This window comes from Gadus morhua, chromosome 15 (genome assembly GCF_902167405.1).
Source record: "Gadus morhua chromosome 15, gadMor3.0, whole genome shotgun sequence".
NCBI lineage: Eukaryota > Metazoa > Chordata > Actinopteri > Gadiformes > Gadidae > Gadus > Gadus morhua.
In genome coordinates, this window is record NC_044062.1 from 24,111,273 (window position 1) to 24,127,685 (window position 16,413).

At 47.0% G+C, this 16,413-nt stretch overlaps 1 protein-coding gene across 1 annotated transcript in view; it reads left to right on the forward strand.

Annotated features, from left to right (window-relative positions):
* Nucleotides 1–281: 281 nt before the first annotated feature.
* The window catches only part of LOC115560067 (inactive phospholipase D5), a 188,147-nt gene continuing 172,015 nt past the window's right edge, over nucleotides 282–16,413 (forward strand). Inside the window, exon 1 of the mRNA XM_030379363.1 lies at nucleotides 282–428. Coding sequence (XP_030235223.1) covers nucleotides 423–428 — 6 coding nt within the window. The 5' untranslated portion in view covers nucleotides 282–422. The remainder of the gene's footprint in view (nucleotides 429–16,413) is intronic.

Consider the following 16,413-nt stretch of genomic DNA (forward strand, 5'->3'; position numbering starts at 1 on the left):
CAGTATAATATATTTAGAGAGAGGGGGAGAGAGAGACCGACAGAGTCCTATTCCTTTACTTTTCAAGGGAAATAGGTGGAGCTTGCTCTCGCTCATATCCCCACCAACAACAATTAGACACACACACACACACACACACACACACAAACATGCGTAGCCGAGAGACTGCTTTTCCTCCCCATGATTCTGACAGAGTGAGCATGCGAGGGAGTGATTAGATCGGAGATATACGCAGATATTCTCTCTCTCTCTCTCTCTCTCTCTCTCTCTCTCTCTCTCTCTCTCTCTCTCTCTCTCTCTCTCTCTCTCTCTCTCTCTCTCTCTTCTCCTCTGGCTTCCTCCGTGCCTTCCTGTGTCTCTTTTCTCTCGGATCACAACAGCCCTAGCAGCACGTGTTTGGAGGATAAAACCAGCAATGCATCATGAAGGTAAGCCTACACCACACCAGAGCTCCCATGGAACATATCTACCTGTGTGTCTGTCTGTCACTGCTAGAGATAGGATGGTGTGTTGTATGTTTATGCATACCTGTGTGTATGCATGTGTCTCTGTGTGTCTGCTTGTGTACCTGTGTGTGTGTGTGTGTGTGTGTGTGTGTGTGTGTGTGTGTGTGTGTGTGTGTGTGTGTGTGTGTGTGTGTGTGTGTGTGTGTGTGTGCAGGTTAATGCAGATGTAGGTTTTGCTGGGTTGTGTGTCGCTTGGTATACAAAGTTGCTGTTAGGGGGTCATACACAAATGTTTTTTGCGGATATTTATAATTAGAAAAATTGTGTGTCTGTGTGTGATTCACTTTATGTAAATGTGTCTTTGTGTGTGTGTGTTTGTGTGTGTATGCGTGCAAGCTTTTGTATGTGTGTGTGTGGCTAGGATTCCTAGAAAGCCAATATTTATGCCGGTCAGGAGGAATCTACTGCACTGCTGCTGTTATATGAATAGAGTGCTGTATTAATGATGTATGGAGACATTCTGCACCATTGTAATTAACACAATCATCCAGTAAAGACGCCTGTTTCCAGAGCATTTCTGATGATCACCACTGTAGCTCTACGACTCCTAAAGGATGGCATGAATACATACATCATCCAAAGGGCTCTCCTTGGAACATTTTAATGAACTTTTTAATAAGTAACTGAACATTACTTATGGCTCATTTACATTTAGGGAGCTTAGCAGACGCTTTTATCCAAAGCGACTTACAACAATGGTGCATTTGTCAGACGGAGAAACAACAATACATCGCTGGGTACATTACTGTGACTCCACATGTTTTGAACCTTAAAGTACAAGTGTAAAAGGTCCCTTAAAGGTCCATGTCTAGGACACGTAGGAGAGGCTGAGTGGCCTTTACTGACAACATAGCCCCCCTAACCGTCATTACATCGTCAAAAAACGCTTATCCGGGGTCGGGTCGCAGCAGCTCCAGCAGTGGGCCCAAGACTTCCCTTTCCCAGGCCACATTGACCAGCTCTGACGGGGAGATTCCGAGGCGTTCCCAGGCCAGTGTTGAGATATTTTCCCTCCACCTAGTCCTAAAGTCTCCTCCCCACTGGTCGTGCCTGGAACACCTCCCTAGGGAGGCCCCCAGTGGGCATCGTAACCAGATGCCCGAACCACCTCAACTTGTTCCTTTCTAAGGAGAGGAGCAGCGTCTCTAATCCAAGTTCCTCACGGATGACTGAGCTTCTCACCCTATCCCTAAGGGAGACGCCAGCCACCCTCCTGAGAAAACCCATCTCGTCCACATGTAACCACAATCTCGTCTTTTCGGTCATCATCCATCCCTCATGACCATAAGGGAGGATAGGAATGAAGATCGACCGGTAGATCGAGAGCTTTGCCTTGCGGCTCAAATCTCTTTTCATCACAACGGTGCGGTAAAGCGAACTCAATACCGCCCTCGCTGCTCAGATTCTCCGACCAATCTCACGCTCCATCGTACTCTCACTTGTGAACAAGACCAAGAGGAACTTGAACTCCTCCATAGAAAAAAATTAATTTGGTCGATTTGATCTCCTGTATTCTGGTGCAATCGATTTCAGCTTATTTCTAAACTGTTAGAACGACGAAATTACACTGTGTTGTGTATTTTTCGTCGTAGTAGTAATCCTTGAAGTGGAAATCAAAGCAACTTTACAGGTTGGATGAGAGGGTTTATTCCAAGATGTAATACAGCGAGATACAGACTTAGGTTGAATAATCTATAGTGTACGCGGTTGAGGAGCAGTTCTGTTTCATGTAGGCTACGCCGTCTAGGCTTCGCCTTATGGGCTTGTCCCTTTTGTGCGCATGCTCGCGCGCACTGAATCAACTATGCACCAATCAACGTGGTCACCGGCCCACATTTCCCACGGCAACATGTATATTATGCAGCACATACCGCCGCTCATCCTCCTTTTTCTTTCAGCATTGTACTGATCAACATCATGACTTCTAAGCTTCAAGAACCCTGTGGCAACAGCGTGGGCGAGGCGACAGACCAATGGCCCCACTGGAGAGCACTTCCTTAAGAGCTGGGCCCTTTTCAGGGCCTCATTGTGCTTCTTGTCCCGCTTCCCTGGCGCCGGGAGACAGGCACCTGGCGTGTTTCAGATGACTCGGTGCTGAACACGCCATGGCTGCCTTGGTTAGCCCCACCTCCTACGCCACCTGCCGCACGCTGCCTGAAGAGGTGCTCCTCTCCAGGCACTCTTCTTCTCACCGTCGGTGGACCTCTCCGAGGCCATCGACATTTTTAAGGCCGGAGTTCCGGACGTCGAAGACGACGACGACCACATTGAGGTGGACTACGTCGCCTCCTTGGACGACGTCTTTGCGGACTCTGCGTCTGGGTTCTCCCACTCTAGGGCATCCACCGCCACGGATGTCCCCAGGGAGAAGCCACACCGGAGGGCCAAACTATACGACGAAATCATGGGCGAGGCGTTGGCCATCAAGGGCATCCCTATGCTAGCCCCGACTCTCGCCCCCATGTCGGATGCCATGCAGGGTGAGTGCTTTCGAACCCTGTCTTCCTCCCGGCGGGCTACCCAGTGCCTCCTGTTCCCACCCGTTCAGCATTTCTCCACCGCTGAGGGTGGAGACCCTTCTACCCTGAAGGCCCCGGCTGTTACTCAGGCGAGGGGGATTCCCTCGCCTTGAGCCTACCCTGGCAGCGCTTCTCTGTCCGGGCGCTGGATGTCGTCCTAACGAGAAGCCGCTGCCCCCCGACCGCCACCAGAAGCAGATTATCGGCCTGACGGACAGAGTGTTCGTCTGTGCCACACAAAAGTTCTTGACCGCGGCGGCGGTCAACAACCTTGCCCTGCTCTCCTCTGCCCTGGTCTCCTTGTCAGCTGGCAGGGAGGCTTACAGCCCGGAGGAAGCCGCAAGATGGCTGGCGGTTTCCCGCTTCTCCAGCGCCATCCTCTAGGTATGCCAGCCGATAGCCGTTTCGGCCAGCTGGCATATGGCCTGGATGACCATGATCCAGAGGGCCATATGGCTCACCCACTCTGCAGTGCCGGAACGAGAGCAGGCCAGCCTCATCCATTAGCTCCGGATGGACTACTTGGGCCCCGGTTCTCGGAGCTCGCGCACCAGCAGTCTGTCCGTGAGAATCGTTCCCGGTTCGGGGCAATCCTCACGGGCTCCCCCTACCAGCAGGCTGGAAAGAAGCGGGGTCGAACCCGGTCCCAACGCTCCAGGGGGCCACCTCCAACCCTGATGCCGCAGCCGCCGCAGCCACAGTCGCAGCAGCAGCCGTAGCCGCAGCCGGGGAGAGCAGCACAGCGGAGCCAGAAGCACCGCAAGCTGGCTCCCCATCTTTCTTTCCACAATAAAGATAATAAAGACTGTTCGGCCGAACGGCAGTACATATTTCCTAAAGAGTGATAGCCAACTGCATCCTACGCTTGTTGTGCATTCCTCTAGGCTGCCTCTTTCCCCCCCTCAGTCTGGTGGCTGTAGGGTGGCGGCCAGACGGCGTCTTTACATAAGCTCTGGTTCACCTGCTTCAGATAAGCGGCGTCCCTTTGAGCTTTGTGGGCGGACTGGAGACTCTTTACGCAAGCCCGTAGATATGGACGCTTGTACCAGTCTCCTAGTTCCCCACATTATCCCCTCTACATCCCTCCTAAGGTCTGTGGAAGGTGAGAAGACGGGTCTGCGCGCTGTGGTTCCAGCTAGCAGACAACGCGGCGATCCTAGCACGGCTGCTAGACAACTCGTTGCTCGTTCATCAGCTGCCTGTTCAGCGGACACGAGCGCGGCATCAAAACAGCTCGCTGTGTATACAGTGACTGACTCTGTAACGTCTACCACGCTCGCTGAGCCCCCTCCCTTTCATGGGATGCCCCCCTTGGTTCACACACAGTGTCCAGGCGGTAGAGGCCGAGGAATACGGGTTACTCCTGGACAGCGTTCCTCAGCTGTCACCTCACCCTCACACCCTCATCAGCTCACCCATACAGTTCAAGCGCCGTCCCCCACCTTTTATCGGTTTGGTGGGGACCAGGCTACGGATCCCAGTGGCAAGCATGGCTTTGGCAGCGGAGGTGGCCCGTATCTTGGGGAAGGGGGCCATCACTACCCTACCCCCCCATGAGTCACACCTAGGGTTTTACTCCCGCTACTTTCTGGTTTCCAAGAAGTCAGGGGAGAAGAGTCCTATTCTGAATCTTCGCATGTTCAACAGATTTGTTGCCGCGAGGAAATACTGAATGCTCACTATCAAAGCGTTGCTCCGATGTGTGAGAGAGGGCGACAGGTTCACATCCCTTAATTTCACGGATGCTTACTTCCACGTCCTTGTTCGGCAGGCACACAGGAAGATCTCCGCTTAGCCTTTATGGGGGTGGCTTCCGAGTATCAGTGCCTGCCATTCGGTTACTCCCTGGCCCCGTGCAGAGCTGGGCGATATGGACCAAAACTCACATCTGGATATTTTTGGTTCGAATGGCAATATACGATATTATAACGATATTTTGAACAAAACGGGTAAAGTCTCTAGTTTTAACTCTGCGCCACAAGTATTCACCATCAACCATTTATTTAGGTTTAGTTTTATTTTTGCTCAACGAAGAACAGCTGGGCTTTAAGTAAGGGATAATGTATAGAATGCTTGTCATTAAGATAAGCTGATATAAGCAAACTGGTAGGGACAATCCTTTCTTTCCCAAAGTCGGTTTGGACATGTCCCTCCGTCCCTATGCAAAATAACGCCCTTGCTTTATTCTTACACATAACCAGACTCGGTCATTACTTCACTAAACTGACATGCACGCTACCGCTCGCTCTCCTCGCTCGTCCACTCACTCGCTGGCGTCACACACACACACACACACACACACACACACACACACACACACACACACACACACACACACACACACACACACACACACACTGCCAGTGATATGCGTGTGATACTTTCTCGTTCGCACAAGATACTTTCTCGTGTTCACGAAATATTTTCTCATGCTCACAAGATACTTTCTTGTGCGCACCAGATACTTTCTCGTGAGCACCAGATACTTTCTTGTGCTCACGAGAAACGTAAAAAATTTTTTTTTACCCAATGACCCTTTACGGGTTCCATACTCTCTACCACCGTGTCCGCCATGTTTTTGTTCAAAGTTTGTTGTGATGTGTAACGTGGGTGGGCGAACACTATGTACATGAAAGGGGCGAGATTGAGCAGCTGAACATGTCTTGTAGGCTCAGAGAGCAGCGGTCGGCCTTGGCACTCGCAAGGCAACATAAAAATAATATATAATATGCCGGAATGGCGATATTGTCTCAGCTAGATATCTCTTTCAAAAATATACCAGTATAAATGTTACTACCGGTGTATCGCCCAGTCCTACTGTGCACCTTCTCAAAGTGTGTGGAGACCACTTTGAGACCTCAGGCATGAGGGAAAGAGGGTTCTCTTCTACCTCGACGACCTACTTATTCTGAGCAACTCAGACGAATCTGTGAGAAGGGACACCATCACGGTGATAAGCCATCTCTCTTTCCTGAGTTTTGCCATCAACTGGGAAAAGCCGGCAGATAGTCTACTTGGGACTTTGCCTAGACTCAGCCACCATGACAGCAATGCTCTCGCCTCCTCGACGAGACGCCATCCTGTTGGCAATCTCCTGCTTTCGTGTTCGCAGAAACGTGACCGCACTGTCCACCATGCGCCTGTTAGGGCTGATGGCAGCCGCCCATCCTGTGGTTCCCCTGGGTCTGCTCTTTATGCAGACCTCATGTCTCACGGCGGTTCCCACCGAGACGAGTGGCGGTTACATCCCAACATTGTCAGACTGATCTGGCAGAGGTTCGGTCTGGCTCAGGTGGACCTGTTCGCGTCCAGGGAGAACACACACTGCAGGTGGTAGTTGTCTCTCAACCCTGTATGCGGCGAAGTCGGGAGCTTTCTCCAATTGGTGTGACAGGAACCACGCTGTCCCATCTGAATGCGAGGTGGGACGTGTGCTTGCGTTTCTGCAGTACTTATTGGAAAAAGGTTTGGCCTTCTCTACTATCAAGGTCTATGCGGAAGCCGTTTCGGCTGGCCCTGCAGGCTGTGATGGTAGACCTATCTTCAGCCATCCACTGGTCAAGAGATTCTTGCATGGGGTTAGATGTGTTAGGCCTGTTTTGCGCGTGCTTACACCACCCTGGGATCTCCCCACCGTGTTGCGCGGGTTGTCCAGGGACCCTTTTGAGCCTCTGTCTCAGGCCTCTTTGGATGCCCTGTCCTTTAAGATGGCGCTCTAATTGGCTTTGGTTTCTGCCAAGCGGGCCGATGAGTTGACCGCTCTGTCTGCAGCCCGAGCTTCTTGTTGCTTAACGAGGACAGCTCCTTTGCACTGCTCAGACCTAATCCTGCGCTCCTCCTAAAGAACATTAACAGTTATTTTCAGTCGAGAGATATTGTGCTTAAGGCTTTTCACCCCCCGCCTCATTCTAGTGAGGCGGAGGCGGAGTTGCATCTCCTGTGCCCGGTGCGGGCGCTGGCTATGTACTTGAAACGCTCAGCCGTGTTCGGCTCCACACAAACAACAGTTGTTTGTGTGTTTTAGCGACGCTGGCAGGGGCCGCACTCTCTTTAAACAGTGGTTTTCTCGCTGGATATGTGATGGTGTTTGCTTAGCTTACTCCCGGCAGGGCTTAGCGCCACCGTTGGGCGTTAAAGCTCACTCAACACTACTCAGGCTCTACTCAGAGGCGTTTCGGTGAAAGACATCTGCGTGGCTGCATCTTGGTCTTCCCCCGGTCCCTTTGACCATTTTTACATGTTAGACATGTCCAGGGGCTCTCTCTGCCACTCTGTGTTGGAGTCCGGGGCCCCTTCTACGGCTTTTAAGCGGCATCGTTAATATCCTCTCTCCGGCTGGCGAGTTGGATTTGACTGCCGGTATTTCTCCCGCCGTTTTTCAAATGAAAAATGGACTAGAGGGGTTCCTATTGGCTCACCAGTTGACGAGTTGGATTCTTCTGCCAGTATAGCACTCCCGCCGTTTTTTCAAATGAGAAACGGACGACAGAAGTTCCTTATTGGAGAGATGGACTCCATAGCCCCGCCTCCGGTGGTAGCGGACCTAATGGAAACCATATTACGCAGGTTTTTCTTTTCCATTTCATGGATTCAATGAAGCACGGATTGAGCCAGAGTTCTTACAGACTCACTTTTTTCTCTTGGTCATCACCTTGCTTGATCTAGGAGGAATTCGTTTTTTATTAAGCTGTTGTGTTTTGCACTTCCTCTGCTTTTTTGAGTCTGATGTGCCCTGGTGCCTTAAGTTTTTTGACTGGGGTCCAGCAGGAGTACATGATTGGGCTCCGCTTGCAGCTTCGCCTTAGCCCATGAGGCGAAGCCTAGATGGCGTAGCCTACATGAAATAGAACGATAGTTATGATATTATAACTCTAGTTCTATGATTGTAGGCTTAGCCGTCTAGTTTCTCACCTGCTGCACCTTCCAAATGCTGAAAGAATTGCGTGGAGGATGAGCGGCGGTATGCGCCGCATAATATACAAAGAAATGAAAAATGGGGAAATGTGTTGGGTGCCCACGTTGATTGGTGCATGGTTGAAATTTTCAGTGCGCGCGGGCATGCGCACGGGACAAGCCCATAAGGCAAAGCCTAAACGGCTACGCCTACAATCATAGAACTAGAGTTATAATATCATAACTACCGTTTCGAGACCTGTTCCTTGGCTGTTGATCCCTCTTCCCCCAAGAGAACAGAAGCACTCTCACACTTGATAAGGTATATGGCCCTGGCTATGTCTCAGGTGACCAGGTTGGTTCATCCTTGTTGAGACATAACAAATTGCGAAATGCTGGAAATAACACCTTGTATTTCTGAGAGAGGCACGGGCCTGTTTCTAGACTAAGAAATGTGAATACAGAGAAACATTAAAATACACTAACATTTTACTTCATCATATTAAATGTAGTTTAAAGATCACCCTTAAAAATGAATGAAAAAATGAAATAAGCAGAAAAGGCAATAGTAAACATAAAAGTATACTCATTATACTCAAGTAAACCAGGTGTAGGCTACTTAAAAAAAATAACCAACTCATTAGGTTACTGATGATTAAACCAAAACAGATAAAAAATCGGAAAAATAAAGGAAATCGACTGTCCAGACACCTCCCTCTGCTCTGCGGTGAAGCTCCACCTTTCTTTAATAGATCTCACTGTTCCAAGCATAATTGTGGTTCCATTAGTCTAAACAAAATTAAAGGGCTCAGAGGAAGGCTTAGCTTTGCAAAGAATAGGGCACCAGACCATGCGACGGGGTGGGCTCTCTAGCACAGCCACCCTAAGGGGGGCAAGAAGCTCAGGGCAGTCCCCGGGGGGGGGGGCGGTTGGGGGGCGGTTATTCTGGTTACTCTTCTAACACACAGAGAGATAACTGGATGACCACATTGAGCATAATAATGGAAAGGACAATTGGCAGTGCGATTTGGACTATCTGAGAAAACATAGACCCACCCAACCCACTTAGCCAACCTCCAAAAGACCAACCCCAAATCTCATCAAGAGCAACTATGACATCATAGTGTGGAATGATAGCAGAAAATAATCTCTGATCTGAAGTAGCATGAACATGAACCACTCAAATTAGGAAGCAGATATGAAAAAGCGTTCTGTCCACACACAAACATGGTCCCATTTACTGCAGGCAAGGCATCCGTAATTCCTTTCCTGAAATGGCAACCTGTTCCCGTGCACACACACTATTACCCACATCCTGCCCTTTTCCATCATTGGGATGAAGAGGGCATAAGCCTACAAACCCTACATGATTGTATCAATTTAGCCTTAGCTAACTGATTGGCAGTTTGTTAAAAAGTGTTATCTTTGTGATTTCATTATGGCTGTCAAATGAAAATTTCCCCCTGTAAAAAGATGGCACAACAACATCAAAAGACTGACCTCCCGTGAAAATAAAATAACTAATAGAATTTGGTATGGCCCCTCATATTTGGCCTCTAATGCTAGTCGTTGTGGTTTGTGAATCATAACCCATTGCCCTGGCACTAATGAGTATCCTCCCTCTGGGGGCTCTGCCCAAGCTTCCTTGACCTGGTTTGAAGTCACCTGGAGAGTCTGGGAGAGTTGGATGCAGTAGTTCATCAGAGCATCCGATATCAGGTGGGCGTCTGAAGTCCGCAAGTCAACAGAGCCTGGGAAACTGAAGCATCGGCCAAACACAACCTTGAAGGGGGACAGTCCAACGTCTTTGTTGTATGTAGCTCTCAAGCTGCACAAGGTGATGGGCATCGCGTCCACCCATGGAGTCCCTTCTTGGTCCATCACCGCCAATCGCTCCTTCTGTGTCGGCTCATTCCACCTGTCCTGACGATTGGGGTTGACACGGACATAGGAAAGACAATGTGATGTTCAGCATATGGCTCACCTCGGCGCACACTGCTCCAGTGAAATGGGTTCCATTGTCTGAGCAGATATGATCAGGCAGCCCGTAGTGTGGAATGATATCTTTAACTAACACTTTGCCGCTGTGTTTGCGGCTGTTGAACGTCGGACTAGGTATGCTTCGATTCAGCGGGAGAATTTCTCAACGACCACGAGGACATCAAGATATCATCTACATGGAGGTAGTGTGATGTAGTCCACCTGTAAGCATCGGAAAGGAGCCGGGGGTGCAGGGATTTTCAACATCGGCAGTTTCACTTTCCTGTCATGGTTGTTCTTGAGACATGTAGCACATCTCCTCACGATGGCTTTTGCCAAAGCGTTGAATTTTGGTGACCACGAGACTTGCCCAAACCTTAGACGCATCTTTTACACACCCACATGCCCGAGTGAATGAAACTGTGTCGCCAGGTGTAGCAGTAGGCTCTGTGGTTCAACTGCCTGTTGCTGTGTCTCCATAAGTTGTCGTTGTGGAGATTTCCTGCATTCACACTCCATGGCCCTTTTTCTTATCGACTCGCGGCGTCTTGCATCTCCATTATGCTTTTCAAGCTTTCCTTGTGTTCCTCCTCTGATGTATGTTTATCTGTTTTCCTCAGTCTCATACAATTGCCATTCTCGTTTTCGGTTCCGTTTCCCCCTCCCTCTCTTTGTCTTGCGGCTGTTCTGGATACCGCATTTGCGAGTGAGTGTCCATTTTTGTGTGTGCTTTTACCTTCACTAGAGCCAGTTCTCTGGGAAGTAGCATTGCATCCAATAGTTCTGCAACTATCTTACCATTCTTGATTGGTGTGTCTTTGGCAGTTCCGAATCCCTGTAGTTTCCACAGAATGCCAAAATCCATTACAACACCCAGTGCATATCGGGAGTCGCATTAGAGTGTGGCAGACTTTCCTTCTGCGAGAGTGCTTGGGTCAATGCTTTGAGTTCTGCTTGCTGTGCTGACATTCCAGTGTCCATTGATCCTGATTCCAAGACGTCTTGCTCCGTTGTAGAAGCGTATCCAGCTCCACGGATCCCATCGTCGACCAGGGAGGACCCATCAGTGAACAAGACATGATCAGGGTTGTGGCGAGGGTCTTCCTTGCAGAAGTGACCCTGCTCCATCATCGTTATCAAGTCCTAGAAAACATGGTCATCCATCTCGTTCGATGCATCCGTGGGGGTGCTAATGTAGAGATGTTGGAGACTGATGCTTTCTGGATTGAAATGTTAGGAAATTCCAGCACGGCTTGCAAGTTTCCCAGCGGCTGCAGGGCTCCAGAGTGCGCCTAATTTGGGAGCACATGCGCCTAGAATTCGGGGTAGTGCGACCAAATATTTTATGTGGGCGCACCGGTGCGACTGAAAATTTATCTGGTATAATTATTATTATTTTTTTTTTTTACAGAGCAGTCTATTCATAATATTGTAATAACCACGGAAGAGGCAGTGAATGAAGTATTGATTAGACAGCGATTTATTAGATACCTAATAAACCGTTGGAACACGCAGGACCGGTAACAATAGCAATGCCGGTAAACAAACCCGCGAAGCCCAATCCAGGGGCCTGTACTACGAAGCTCGATTAGAGGGTTAGCGAGGTATGTTCAGCTGAAAGCCTGGGTTAGCTGCACCATGAAAGTTGATCTCTTTAAGCGTCACTGTATCACCATTGGTGACTTACGCTCGCAACCAAACCTGGTCTGGAGCAGCTTTTCAGCGAGTCTACCCGGAGATCGGCTACTTATATCGGCGTGCGCAGCTACCTAGCCCCTCCTCCGATAATGGCGTCACCATTTGTGGGTGTTCCCATGGACCTCGGCGCACTTATCGTACAGGCGTCTCTCCGGAGACAGAGGGTTTTTCGGGACAGAACCGATCCCTTGGCATTGTCTGACGATATTCTTTATGAGAGATACAGATTCAGCATTTATTTAAGGCATTTATTTAATGGTCAAAATATTATTAATCAATGGCGTAAATATCGACCTCCCCTAAATGATGCTTCTACACCTCAAAAGCTTTTCGTGATTCGTCTTCCATCTTGGTCTTATCCCTGGTCGTTCTTTCAGCAAGTCATTCAATGGTTGTAAAATACCTATTACCTATTACCTACAATTCTTTCAGATTCATAGCCTACATCCTGACTTGCAGGGCCTGGACAAGATTACACTGCATATACAGACCTACTTTATGGCCATTCCACCAGCCATTGCTACTTGACCCATTGTTGTTATTCTGATATTGAGACAAATCATGATCACTGTCCATTAGCATCCATTTTTTGTGAGTCACAATGTCTAATTCAAATGCAGTTAAAAATATGGGACAATTGCTTAATTTTGTTTATATGCTATAGGCCGAAAGAACATTGCTTGGGGAGTCCAATTCCTCCACTGAAATGGGTGGAAAGTGCTTACAACTCTCTGCTAGTTAGCGGTCTATCTCTTCTCTCCATGTGGTTGTGTTGCGCGAATGCTGCTAAGGGAGGTAGTCTATTTGATTGCTTCGCTGAATTATCCAATCATGTAGTGATAACAAAAAATAAGTAGAAGAATAAATGATTAAACAATCTCTTCCCTCGTCAACGGTTATGTACCACATGATGGTTTTGCCCTAATTACTGATTGTAGGATTTTCAATTGGAATTGAACATGGGAATCTGAATAAACCCACACTGTCAAAGTCTAGAGTCTATCTCTATAGGCCTATGCTCCATCTTATTTGAGAGGAGGAGGCTGTGTTTGATTCAGCGTTCATGTAAATTACTTCCATCAGAGTCGTAATGGGCAAGATGAGGTGTTTTTTGACTCAGGACAGCACATTAAGCATCACTGAGAAATCACATTGACCTCACCTGGTGAGCATGGCGGTGAAACAGTGAAAGCTCTTAGCAAAGTACTTTCAGTACAAAGTACAAATATACCATTCCACCATGGATCTCACACCTCAATGGCAGAACAGGTTGTTTGTCAATATGATCCAAAACAACCTATATCCCCTTGACTGGGATAGTAGCGTACATGTGAATCACCATGGCAACTAAACATCATATACATTCAATGACTGATGATTGAAAAAATAAAATGCACATATATGCTAGAAATGTTGAAGTGCACTTTAATGCCAAAACTATCTTCAAATGTTTCATTTTCCATTGAGAATTTAAGGATTGTCATCCATTTTGTTTTGGCACACAGAACCTTGACATATGTGACGTTTTGCTGTTTCTTCAGCCATTGGGGTCGTTTTGACAACAACATTTTCTGTCGTTTAGGTTAGAGAATAGGCTGAACATAACATACCCTACTGAGCAATCCATCACTATCTCTTTTATGAGACTGTAGTATTGTTGCTCTTACAGTGAGAACAAACATGTCAAGTAGAAGCAACAATAAGTACCGCTGTGTGGATGGCTGTTATTAGGACCTGAGCTTATCCATACACACAGACATACAAACACACACAACTCACTCTCTCTGCCAATGTGTGTATTGCAGGAAAATAATATCACCATCCTAACAAGGCTGTTACAAGGCATAACAAACATTGACCTTCTGAACATAACCAGATCGAAGAGGATCATGCATCTTCTGATTCATGAAGCCATTCATATATGTTATGGTCCTTTATTATTGACACACATGGAGAGCCGAGAGTAATAAAAGAGTAAATGTCTGGACCCATTTCAAGCCCTTCCTTCAATTTCCTTATTTATTTAACATCAAACATTCCCCCTGGCTCATTATGATCACATACTTAAACTGGTAATGGACCCCATGCATTATTACCATGCCGCCACCCATGCATTACCTTTTAATTTGACTTGTTTACGCATCCTAAAACTCTTTGCACACCCTCAAGTAAATAAAGTTAATTGGTCAGCAGATTACAGTGGATTGGCTAGGTTCAGTCCTACTATCTTGTCTTCAAAAACCATACATACAACCATAACGAAAACATATCCTTTCCTTCACCTGTCTCGATCTTCAATGTTTTTCCAATAATAAGCAGAACATAAAAGCACTTTGCTTGATGGCTATAGCCTGTGACATAAGCCTCAGCCTGGTGTATCGCTGATCTCATCCAGCCAGACCCCAATGTTATTAAAACAAGGTGGTTTATTGGAGTTGTATAAAATGCAGAATCTCAGCATTGTCCATGAACTGCAATGGATCTCCACAGCCAAACTCCGATGCCAGGTCTTTGTAACCTTCAGGGATATTCCAAGCTTACTCAGTGTCAGTGTATTTTCATTACAGTCATTTAAAAAAGAAAAAATCCGGACAAATGTACAGGGTGGTTGAATCATTAACACACCAAACATACACTAACGTTGTGTGTACACAATCACACATACACTCAGTGTGTGTCATTAAACGTTTTTACACTGCCAAAATATGCACGTCTTATGCCCGCCATTTTCCCGGCATAGTGCGGGAAAATGTACCCATTACCCTCTCGGACCCTACACACATTGGGGATTTCATTTTGATGTAAATGCGATTAGACGACTTTGTGGTCCCAGGGGCGGGACTTGGGTACAGGTTTTGCTGCGTTGTTTCTACAACAGAGACAACGCAGCGATATCAACATTAGTAGTTCTAACTGGAGAGACGGGGAAATCCGCGAGATGCTGACCATCTTGGGAGAGAAGGTGATGCAGTCGCATTTAAGGAGGACAGGGAAAGATGGTGTTATCTATGAGAAAGACGCAGAGGAAGTCTCCTTACAAGGCTTTTGTCGGGATAAAAAACATGTGGTCAGCAAAACAAAGAATTTGTTGCCGTTTTTGCACTTGTAAATAGTAGCTCACACTGAGATCTCGTCTACTCATTCGTGCATGCGAGTGGCTTGAATAATTATTATTTAAATTTTTTGATTTTTTTTTTAAGAGGTCTCCTCTCTCTCGTGCGTAGCCCCGCCTACCCCATGAACCAAGAAAGCTGGCTCCATGACGAAGGCAGATTTTACACCCTCGATTTTACACAGCAAGACAGTGAAATTGCAGGGTGTTACAAGCTGCGACTGTACCGGCTTGGCAGTGTTAAAATGCCTAGCGTGTGAGAGGGTGTGTGTGAGCGTGAGAGTCTGTGTGTCAGTGTGTGAGTGTGTTTGTGGGTGCATTTAAGGATTGCTTGTGAGTAGCTTGACAACCACAATGAGATGCAGCAACACACTGAGGCCTTTCCACAGTATAACAGAAGGCTTATCTTATTGAACAAAGTGCTGATCGTGTCTTCATTCAAATGACACAGAGAAATTGAGACGCTGTATTATTTAGAATTTAAAACATTATCCTCATACTTTCATTTTATACTTCTCTGAAACTATCCTGTTGTTAGCATCCTTTCTCTCTCAACCCTCTATCTCTCTATATCCCTAATTTGCCCCACTGGGTTTTAATGAATGTGCAATATTGTGATCTGTTATGTTATGAATTATTCTTTGTGTGTATGTGTTACTTAATCATATTTCAGCAACCTGCTGTTCAACAAAAAAAACACGCACTCACACACACTCACAAAATAAATATTGAGACTGGTGGTGACATGGACGGTAGCAATATGATACTCAAGCAATATACATGGAAAACAGGAAATGCCATTAGATAACAGATGAAAAATGGATTGAGAAAAACGATACGGTCGACCAATCATGAGCTAATTATAGTAGTTGAGGACTGTGGGTCTCAGGAAGGCTAGTGTGTGAGGATATGTACAGTGTGTGTGAAAGACAACACTTTGTGAGTAAGGCTACAGTGTTTGAGTAAGGCTTTAGTGTGTAAGGGAGACTACAGTCAGTGTTGGGAAGGTTACTTTTAAAATGTATCCAGTTACAAAATACATGCCTAAAAATGTAATATGTAACGTATTCCCTTTCATCACTCAATCTGAGTATTGTATTCTGAATACTTGGATTACTTCCACATTGAATTGCATTTTATAAGTGTAGGAATGCGGCATCAAATCCTGCTTACTAAACAGGCCTATTCTGGTGTGTTCTTCTGTTCTTTTTTATATAATTTGCTGTAGTGGAACAAAGACTATAAGGGTATGTTTACGCGAAAGATATTTTCTATTACATCTAACCTTTTTTTCACTCAGTAAGTAAGTGCATAGGTGTTGCCTATAAAAGGGTTAGGGTTAGAGAGAGAGAGTGAGAGAGAGAGAGAGAGAGAGAGAGAGAGAGAGAGAGAGAGAGAGAGAGAGAGAGGGAGAGGGAGAGGGGGAGGGGGAGGGAGAGAGAGAGAGAGAGAGAGAGAGAGAGAGAGAGAGAGCGAAAAGATCGTTCAATCATCAGCATTTTCATGTGTGTTTTTCCAGCATACGTTTTATGTGGGTGTCTGGCCAAATTCCCCTACTGTCCGACAATTTGCTGCTAGTCTTGGAGTTACCGCTAATCAAACAATATTTCCCATAATGCGCACGGCTGAGCGGTTGCCTGTTACTTCCAAAGAGGCATATGCTTTATAGAACTGGATCGGACAAGGTGCGTCCGTTTTCACATCT